This window comes from Rhinoderma darwinii, chromosome 3 (genome assembly GCF_050947455.1).
Source record: "Rhinoderma darwinii isolate aRhiDar2 chromosome 3, aRhiDar2.hap1, whole genome shotgun sequence".
Taxonomy (NCBI): domain Eukaryota; kingdom Metazoa; phylum Chordata; class Amphibia; order Anura; family Rhinodermatidae; genus Rhinoderma; species Rhinoderma darwinii.
In genome coordinates this window covers 16,779,200-16,790,359 of record NC_134689.1, presented here as the reverse complement: position 1 = coordinate 16,790,359, position 11,160 = coordinate 16,779,200, and the positions used below count along the sequence as shown (strand labels likewise).

Sequence of the window (11,160 nt, the reverse complement as noted above, 5' to 3'; positions counted from 1 at the left end):
TGGGGTGGAGTGTGACCTGAATCTATGGCTCCTCTCTCTGCCTCATGGACAGGGGTGCAGGGGGATGTGGAGCTCCAGCCCTGAGACCCCATCATTAGTCTCATTATCTTATAATCATTAAGTAGAATTAAAATGCTACATTTTAATGACATTTTAAAGTGCATTATTTAACCCTGTCCTCTCCTCTCTTTCTCTCTCCCCTCTACCTTCCATATTTCCTCCATTTTTTCTGGACTTTTCCTTCAAACCTATAACCCAAATTTTCTATAATTTAATAAAATGCCCCAATTTCTGCACTTTACTAATTTATCTCCCCATTATCCTTTTTTTTTTTTTTAATTCCATTTTTATGCCAATATTTTCTATGCCCCTCCATGCTGCTTGTTTTTTTTCGATCCTATTTTAACTTCCTTTATATTCCATTTTTTTATATATTTTTCATTTGATTTAATGTATTTTTTTTTTTTTGTATTTTTGTTTTACTGTTTTTCTATTTCAAATTATTATTATTATTATTTTTTATTTGTTTATGTAATTTTTTTTTACATTTTTATCTAATATTTCCTCCTCTCCACCTGCTACCTTATTTTTTTTTACGCTTTTACATCTTTATTCTCCACATTCCTTTTACCCCATTCCTCCTTTCTTATTTCTATCTGCCCCCCCCCTACCCTCAATCCTGTTTCCCCTTTTTCTTTCCCTTACCCCCTTTTTTTCTCCAGGTCTGTGAAGAGCAGAAGTGTGAGGAAGAAGTATTTCCATTGGCAATGAACTATCTGGACAGGTTTTTAGCTGTTATTCCCACCAGAAAATGCCATCTGCAACTCCTGGGGGCTGTCTGCATGTTCTTAGCATCCAAACTCAAAGAGACTATTCCATTAACTGCAGAGAAACTTTGCATATACACTGACAATTCAATCAAACCCCAAGAGCTGCTGGTAAGCAGCCCCTGTTTCCTAAACTAAATATTTACAGCCTTTTGTGTTCTTCCATGGGAAAGGTATCTGTATTTTAACTCTCTAGTGCTATATTTTTATTCTATTTATTTACTTATTTATTTTTTCCTTTTTTTTTTTTTTTTTTTTTTTTTTTTAGAGTAAAGCCCTTTTGGATCTGTACATTTATTTCTAAATAATAATACATTTCAATAATATCTAAATTTTTATATATACATAAAAACAATCCAGAAATTTCATGTGTAATAAATGCCATTAAGCATATCTATGAATTAAGTATTATTATTTTTTTAATTATTTTATTTTTAGTACAACATACTTATGTAGAAGGCACTTTTATATGGTGACTAGCTGTTTTTCCTTTTGTGGTATATACTGCCACCTAGTGGTTCAAAGAATAATTCTGACCTTTTTTTATGAAGAGGGTGATTATTATCGCACATATTTTGGTTTCGGATATACAGGATGATAGTTTTAGAAGTGTTTGATAACTAGTAAAAATATTTTTTTATACACTTTTTTATCTTTTTCTGACATTTTAGAACGGTTTTAGTAGTTATGTTCACTTTTGTACAATTTCTGGGATATTATTTTTTCTTTAGACAACTCAATGTGATATGCCATCCAATTTTTTTTGTTTTTAACAGTTTTTTAAAAGCAACATTATTCTGTAAGGCCTTCAATTATATACTTTGGCTATGGTATAGCCAAGGGTGTATGTACCATTGAGACAGCCCAATGCATCTACTAGACGGCCCCATAGATATTGGGCCCAGTCTAGGTTGGCTTATTTTAATGGCTATTGAGAACCTATGTCGGGATCCCCTCTCAACAGATCTAACTACAGAGGGATTGTATGAGTTCGAAAAACATGGCTGCTTTCTACCAGAAACGGCGCTATCTTTGTCAATGGCCCGTGTTTAGTATTGCAACTTAGGTCCATTCACTTGAACGGAAGATGGAGGGCAAACCAGCACCCAGGTTGATAGGGGTGTTAACCAGCACAAAAGGGGGCTTCATTTTAATTTTTGATATGGGGCTTCCTCACCTATATGTATACCCCTAGATACAGAGCAATTTATCATAAAACTAAATGACACAGTAAGATTTTTAAAGTTGAGATATCACTTAAATATTCTTTCTAGATGTTATAGAGGGCTTTTAATACGCCCTTGGCCACCCTGATGACTTTATGGATCTCATACAGATGAATGTACCTTCATGGGGTATAGACACAGTATAAAACGGCCTTGTGCGTTAAAAAAAAAATGGTCTAATCGCCCACCACAACCAGTCAGACTTTAGCTTTCTTTTTCCAAACTGCATTAAAAAAATACAAGCTGAAATCTGATTGGTTACTATGGTCAATACGGACATTTTTTGTCTCCAATAGTGTTATGCATGTGGCCCATTGTGTCATTGTCCCTAGCAACTAATCAGATACTAGCTTTTATTTTGCAAATGATCAGTTGCTATGGGCAACTACAATATTTTTCATTATTCATTTTCTTAAAAAACCACGTGATGTGTTTTCTATGAAATGCTGATGTGTAGAATTGTAATTGTTAACAAGCACTTGCTTTAATTTTGAGTGGTAAGATCTGTTGGATTCCCTCAATTACATCCATGCAAGAAAATTAGTCAGGAAAGATCTAATCTGACCCAGCTACGTTTTCCTGATAGGAGTTGTTGGACTAGGGTCGGGCAGCTGCCATAGACGTTACTTTGATGATGGCTTTCTCCTCAAATATCTAATGCCCATTGGCATTTTAAAGGCGTTGTCTACTAGGGCACACGGATGATAAAGCACTCCCGGTAAACAGCAGATTCTGGGGGCAAGAATCGAACACGCAGAAATCACTTGATCACTGCAGCGTCTGCAATCCAATCCAGTTGACAGGACCTGCTGACAATCTAATATCTATGGGGCGGCCAGACCAGTATCTCCCATTTAGTATTTAAAGAGGAGCGGTCCCATCTCCTGACATGTCTATCTATTTTAGTAAATACTTGCATTCCCCATGAAATAACAATTCTGGAACATCTTTTTTTTAAATTCTGCGTTGTGCCGTTCCTCTGTTATTCCTCTTAGAAATTTCTGAATGAATTGACAACTGGGTTTTACATTTCCTTTGTCAAAGGGGCGTGTCCCTGCACTGTCTCACTCAGTCAGCACTGATTGGACAGTGTCAGCGGTGTAGGGACACGCCCCCAACTGGTAATACCCAATTGTTTTATTCATACATTTCTAGGAGGGATTACAGAGGAAAAGTACAATGTAAAGGTCTAAGAAAAGATGCTCCAGAATTGATTTTGAGGAATGCAATGTTTTACTAAAACAGACACGTCAGGAGAGCGGACAGGTCCTCTTTACATAACATGCATTACTGTCGGCCGAAGAATTCATTGGCCAACTGATATCGAATGTCTATGGTCAGGCCCTTTACATGCAACAAGTAGTGATGGTAAGGATATCCACCCAGTGTAAGCGGTCAAAAGTCGACTATATCTATAAAAATAGAAAATTGATCATTTGTACATAAAAATAATTACTGTCAAATTGTAAAATGTAAATGTCAGAATTTTCCTTATAAAACTACATGGCGGGTGCGTTGGCAAATGGGGTCATATGTACAATAATTGTAATTATGTGAAACATCCATCTTTAGGATCACAACAATTTTGTGCTTCCGGGATTGTTTGTTGGTAGTTTGAGAAATTGTGACATGCGGACTCGCCAACATTCCAAAAACAAATGTAAAAGTTCTGCCCCATTCCGGAATGCCCCCAAACACTCCAGAAATGCTGTTTGCAGCCTTGTTCAAGGGACAGTCCCATGAAAATAGAATTTTTTGGCAACTATAGACATGTAAATCGACCTTAGGCTTCCGTGCACATGGCCGCAACAAGGCCACATTACTTCTTGCCTTATGTAGTGCCAAGGATGGGATCCTGTCCTGAAAGATCAAGGATCTTGCTTTGGGAAATGCTTTACTGACCTCACAGAGCGGATTCCGTCCTCGGCGCTCCATATCGGCTCATACACAGAGCTGTAATACAGCCGTGTGTATCTCACTATAACAACCTATCACCTATCTTCATCAGGCCCATAGAAAATGTATGGAACAGCAGCACGCATGTGTGACCGCCGCTCCATTCATCCGGCACTCGGGACCCCCGTTCCCTTGATCGGTAGGATCACAATCGATCAAACACTTATCATCTATCCTTTAAGACGGCAGCTAGGTACTTGCTTTGAACCGGCTGCTGTAAGCTATACTAGCATAAACAGCTATCTGATTTCACGGGTTGCAAAACACAAAATTGATTGTGCTTCGTATGCATTTTCCAAGAGCTTTTATCATTTTAATAAATAACTGTGCACGTGTAGAGTGGGAATACTCCAGCAAGTGCACTCGGCTCTTTCCGTAACTCCCATAGACTATAAAGGAGAGAGCTGCACACATGGACCGCCGCTTACCCCTACCTATTGTGGCAGCTTCTTAGGCGAAATGCAAGGTCCACCACCTCCGAGGCATTTATTCATGCATACCTCCCAACATGTGAATCCCCATCTGCGAGACCGTATGGTCACACCCCGTTCCACAGAACCTCACAAAAACGCCGACCGTGGGCCACATTTACATAAGCCCCGCCCTATTTTATGGCCGTAAACCACAGGGCTGGTGGAAGATATGTTTTTTTCTCCCCGAGACTAAAATGAAGATGGCCAACTTTCCTCTCTCCAAATGGGGGGCACAGACCCCTGTTCCCCCTACCGAATAAATATCAATACTTGCCGATCCCTTTGAGTGCCTTTACTAATATATGGTGTATACAAGCGGTTCAAGAGACATATGATATGAGTGCATATGGACATCATAGAGGGGAGTACACGGCTCATTATACCCCTCTGCTAACATAAAGCATCTCTCTCTCTGACCGACCTGTGCCGTCCATGTACTACATGGGTGGCAACATTACAGAATATGTCCTATGTAGTCGTAGTCCCCAAGATTTAAGATGTCTGGAACATTTCAAATTTTCTATACTATTTTGGTAGAATACATCTAGGTTACTTCTATAGTACTGTGGTAAAACTTCTCCAACCAGCTTTTTTTAGGCTTGGTCATGGTTTCTCCTTGAAACTTGACGTGGACACGTGGTCCACCTTCCAAAAGAGAATTCTCTTATTTCAAGGTCCAAGGCAAGCTGCTTGGGATGGAACTAAATATGGGACATTTGGCGGTTTATTGTTTGGATATAGGAACTGTCTTTTCACCAGCTGTCTCTAGTCTTGACCAATCTGGTCATCTGATTCTTGCCTATAAGTCCTGGTCAACTTTGGACTTCTGCAGAGTCTGATAGAGACCAGTGTTTAATGATGGGCAATATGCATTGGCCCATGGTCCCCACGTCACAGATATCTTTCCGAGGGATATACCACAATTAAATACGAAGGACAGTTGGAATAGGAAGTTGCTGTGGCCCAATAGTATATCCCAATGGGCAACCGGTGAAGCCCAACCCTAATGCCTTGGCATTTGTAGTTTTTTTTTCACACCAAGTAAATTGATGAAAATGAGAAAAATGTTGCCTATAGCAATGCACTCACATGGGCGCTCACGCATCTCTAAAGAGCCGCATGAGCAGGCTATAAAAAGGTGTCACGTGTAACGGGCAGGTCCTGGAAGTCGGCCTATGGTAACCACCTCTAGGCAATAAATTGCTGCTTCCTTATGTCAAGAAGAAAACTCGTTCCTGTTCTCACCAAAAATTTGAATTGAAATAAATTAAGTTTTTTCTTGGTTTCCAGGAGTGGGAGTTGGTGGTGCTGGGAAAATTGAAGTGGAACCTTGCTGCCGTTACACCACATGACTTTATCGAACACATATTAATAAAGCTGCCATTACCTAAAGATAAACTGCTTATGGTCCGGAAGCACGCACAGACATTTATTGCACTCTGTGCCACAGGTAAGAGCGAGGATTTTTGTATTTTTATTTTCCTTAAAGGGGTATTTTGGTTTCTGCATATATTCTTTGTATAATATAAAGTTATACAATTTTCCAATATACTTTCTGTATCTATTCTTCATGGCCCAACCCCAGTTCCGCCTGGTAAAGTTGTCGTCATATTCCATTCGGAGATTGAATGGATTTCCATGTGAGTTTATGGGAGTCATGAAAACGGTCAATGTGAATATGCCATCAATTGTCCATATCTCCTATTAGGGAATACATGCCCCTTTATAGAGGGGTTCCCCGTTCAGGACACCCCTATGAGTCATAGTGAAACAGCTGCTCTGTTAGTCATCTGAATGGCTGCCATGTAATACTACAATTCCCCTGCAGTGGCCGCTGCAGGGAAAATGTCTGGCTGCCCGCGGCTTCCTCTTGGCAAAATCGGTTGCGGTGATCATTTGTGGGAATATGAATACTGGTCCACAAAAAAAATGTCTGCCATATGTGAGGCAATATATTGACTTACTGCTCTACAGCAAGGAGAAAATGGTTAAAGGCAAGGCAGATAAATTAGCTTACAGAAACTTTATGAGAATGGATGGGTGTGGCAGAGAGCGTGCATATTTCTGTACCACACCTAGAGTTCTTATCCACATATGAAACTGAGCTTTGCAATTCTTCATACTTAACCCTTATGTTATTGAATAGAGCAATAGTACCAGTATGGTGAAAGGAGCTTAAAATGTCCAGCAGCTCTTCTGAACTATCTATGTAGTTTTAAGTTGACATTTAATAGGTGAAAAACCCTTTAATGGTTGAAAGAAATGCAAGTCTGGAAACTCCATGACTAATATGCAAATTAGCCTGACTAATATTCTGATTGTCCATTACGACCATGCTCTGATTACCATCTCAAAGCTTTTTTTTTTTTTTGTCAGAAATTGCGCCACTCTTGTCCATTGGCTGTGTCGGGTATTGCAGCTTGGCCCCAATCACTTGGACTGCCATAGCACAGACTGGCACGGTTTCTGGGAAAAAAAAAAAAAGCTTACCTTTTTTCCTAATTTTGTACACCACTTTCACCATATTTGGTATTGGGGAGGAGATTGTGAGAGTTGGCAACAATTAAGGAGGAGCATTCCCCGCTCCTGACAGGTTTATTTTTGTAAATACTTGTATTCCCCATGAAATAACCATTCTGGAGCATCTTTTCTTAGAACTCTGTTACGCCGTTATTCCTCCTAGAAAATGTAAAAATACATTGGCAAGTGGGTGTTACCATTTCTCTTGTCAAAGGGGCGTGTCCCTACATAGTCCCACTCTGTCAGCACTGATTGGACAGTATCAGTCTTTGTAGGGACACACCCCCAACTGGTAACAACCATTTATTCATAAATTTCTAGGAAGAATAACAGAGGACCGGTACAACGTAGAGTTCTAGGTAAAGATAGTATAATATAAGAAGGTTGTCCATTATGTTGGAAAATGTTGCCAATGCATCAGTTTGGCACGTTTCTGTCTATATACGCCCTGAAATGGGCTGGGTCTCTGATTTTATCAATATTACTATTGTCTTCATGGGTCCATCATCCTTGCCTTATATTGTATCCATATTGACTTTTATCTGGCCTATAGCTGCCTACCTAGTTGGAACAGACCATCAATTTACAACAGCAAAGACCATTTTTCAGGTTTCCGCATCAATGAGCTTCCCTTCCATCTATTTTATTCCTTGTATGTCTTCGTTTGATCACCATTTTAGTTTATAATCTAAATAAAAAGTTGAGTTACTTTGTAAGAACATTGCTTTTGCTTATCCTGAGTTGCAGCCTGTATTATCATTTAGATCTCCATTCACAATTCTGCTAGTTGTCAATGAAATCTGTCGACAAGATTGTTGACAGACACACCCCTAACAGCTAAACTGAGCTCCTGTAATGCAGAGGGATAATTCGTTTTTTCCTACATCAGATGACTGGCCTGGTTTAAAGGGGTTGTCCAGGATTAGAAGACCATTGCTGCTTTCTTCCAAAACCAGTGAGCTGAGCTGCAATACCACACACGTCCCGACAACTCAGGGACATTTGTGGTGCTGTTTTTGTAGAAAGCAGCCATGTTTTTTTTAATCTTGGACAACCCCTTTAAAGATAACTCTTTCCAGGATGCACTGAGACACTGAGCCAGAAAGAAGGGCTGGGAGATTTCAATTCTGAACCCTGCAGAATTATGAATGCAGCTCTGGAGTATAATACAGGCCGTAACTCACGATCAGTACAAAATAAGTAATGCAATGTACTTACAAAGTTACTCTTCTAGATTAAATCTGTATTTAAATGGGTGTTTCAAGGTGGACATATCCTTTAAATTGAAAAACCTGCATGAATTCTATACTTTTTATGGTTATCTGCTTGCGGGGAACACGAGTCACATCGGTTTATGTATAACGTGCATGGTGAATGTTAAACGTTGGTTACAGGCAAAGTCTAGATATGAAGCTTTACAGACCAAGTTCACAGAAACACAGACCACATTTGCATGTCTGTAAGTAGTGACGAGGAGAACGTACCACACTGGGCTTTTAAAATGTCATATTAATCGACCAGTAGAGGAACGAGCTATTTTTATACAATTACCCTTTATTTTACAATTCAATTAGGTATTTTTTAATAATATTTCCCCTAAAATAAAATAAAATGTTTTCCTATTCTGACATTTTCAAAAAGTCCATTCTGTTGTATCTTAGTTCCAGTATTTCTGGGAAAGCCGGGTGACAACCAATATGGCTTTCATTATCTCTTACAGAGGTTGACACACAACTTTTCCAATGCCCGAAGGGCCAATCAGTGTTTTTATGCAGCAAAAAAATCCTCCATAACTAGGTAACTGTGCCATTCAGGAGTTTGGTGAGAGCTGAAATGGAAGCTATATTAAAGCGTTTTTTTTGGGAGGAAATGCCCTTTGAACCTTTGCAAACTCACTATGTAGAATCAAACTGTCCTAGTTATGCTGAGCTAATCTTTTTGCATAAGGTGTTGATGCATTTCTTTAACTTAGTCTTGAGGATAAAGCGCTACCCACAATTCCACAAGAGTTGCAAAAATGCTCTTGCAGGGACAAAACCTAAAACGTATATGTGGACATATATGTGATCTGCACTTGAACTACAGTTAACATATATAATAGTTCTATATGAAAAAAACAAACATTACTTGTCTTGTATTGATCATGTGTTACACTCCAGAGCTGCATTCACAATTCCCCTGGCTTCAGACCTGAAATCTCCCAGCATTCCCTACTTGATCAGTGTCTGCACAGAACTTGGTGAATTGCCTTCTGGAAACGCTCTATGCACCAGACACAGTATAGCAATCTGATGAAGGAGAAAGAAACTGCCCACTGCATTATGGGCGCTCAGCTCCCATAATGAATGCAGCTCTAGAGTATAATACATGATATAACTCAGGATCAGTACAGCATAAGTAATGTATTGTATGTACACAGTGACTCCACCAGCAGAATAGTGAGTGCAGCTCTGGTGTATAATACAGGATGTAACTCAGGATAAGTACAGGATAAGTAATGTATTGTATGTACACAGTGACTCCACCAGCAGAATAGTGAGTGCAGCTCTGGAGTATAATACAGGATGTAACTCGGGATAAGTAATGTATTGTATGTACACAGTGACTCCACCAGCAGAATAGTGAGTGCAGCTCTGGAGTATAATACAGGATGTAACTCAGGATCAGTACAGGATAAGTAAAGTATTTAAAACGTTACTCTACTCTTTATGTACAGTAGATTATATATAAACTGTACAATGATGGTCCAAGGTGAACATACCCTTTCATTTATTAATGAAGTATGACCCACTATAACATGGGAGAAATTTGGACCGGCGAGCGGCAGCATAGAAATGACTGATCTCTAACCCTGCTTTTTAATTGGGTTGGTCACATTCACACCGGTCACACAGCTGCATGCTGCAAAGGAAAAGGTCTTGAGGTCTGTATCTCTATATCCTGACTCGTAAACATGGCTGGAATATAGCAACTCATTATTAGCTGAAGTGGTCCCAGTGTTGATCGGCTGTAATGTATTAGGGTATGTGCACACATAAACTGCATTTACGTCTGAAATAACGGAGCTGTTTTCAGGAGATTGCTCGTCCTCGCATTTTGCGAGGCGTCATTGACGGACGTAATTTAGAGCTGTTCTTCATTGAATTCAATGAAAAACGGCTCAAATTACGTCCAAAGAAGTGCCCTGCACTTCTTTTGACGAGGCAGTCATTTTACGCGTCGTCGTTTGACAGCTGTCAAACGACGACGCGTAAATGACAGGTTGTCGGCACAGTACGTCGGCAAACCCATTCAAATGAATGGGCAGATGTTTGCCGACGTATTGGAGCCCTATTTTCAGGCGTAAATCGAGGAAAATAGGTCGTGGGAACCCAGCATTAAACTTGTGTAAAACTCACTACTGGGGGTAAAGAGCTTTCAGCAAGAAAATAACATTTTGACATAGTATGGAGCTGTATGTACTCCAGGAGCCACAGTTCTGCACCACATTCCCCCCTAGAAGCTAGTGTAAGAATCTGTGATACGACGCCCAAAGAACTCTATGGGCCCATACTGAACCTCCGTATGCCGCCAATCTCACAGATTCATACAGGTTATGGGTTATAAATCTTAGCGTGCAAATTAGCTAGTCTCATTTCTCCGAGAGCATCCATGTGGCGGCTCCCTCGACCTGCATAGAGTTAATTATTTGTGTCTACGCAGGTGGAAGAAGCCGCTATGTGAGCCTCGCTGCACCTGATTGGCTGAGGGCTCATAAAAGGCACTATATTATCTTAGAATTTTGGCTTACTGGCCCTTTAAGATCACCTGTCATAATGGAAGATGGGGGTTATAGAGTTGAAAGTAATCAATAGTTTGTTCTCTTCCCTGGAATCTGCTGTCATCACTAATGCCAATATTGGATCATTTAGTAGTATTACCGCCTGGTGAAGGAATTACCAATATTTCGGGGTTTTTTATTGCCAAGCTCGATAGAGATATCTGGTCGTTGCTGCTTTAGGATATCTTGACAGCAAGATATTATGGACTAAATAATGATACTTGATGCAAACGACTGGTAATCAGGGGTATTTTTGTTCCTGGCAGAATCTTTTTGTTAAAATTTTTTTTTAAATATAATATGTCATATTATAATCATGCAGTGGTGACCATCGGATC

The 11,160-nt window shown here is 39.7% G+C and overlaps 1 protein-coding gene across 1 annotated transcript in view; it reads left to right on the top strand.

Annotated features, from left to right (window-relative positions):
• CCND2 (cyclin D2) overlaps nt 1-11,160 on the top strand; it is a 46,444-nt gene that overhangs the window by 2,054 nt on the left and 33,230 nt on the right. Inside the window, exons 2-3 of the mRNA XM_075856042.1 lie at nt 723-938; nt 5,773-5,932. Of these exons, the coding sequence (XP_075712157.1) occupies nt 723-938; nt 5,773-5,932 (376 nt within the window). The remainder of the gene's footprint in view (nt 1-722; nt 939-5,772; nt 5,933-11,160) is intronic.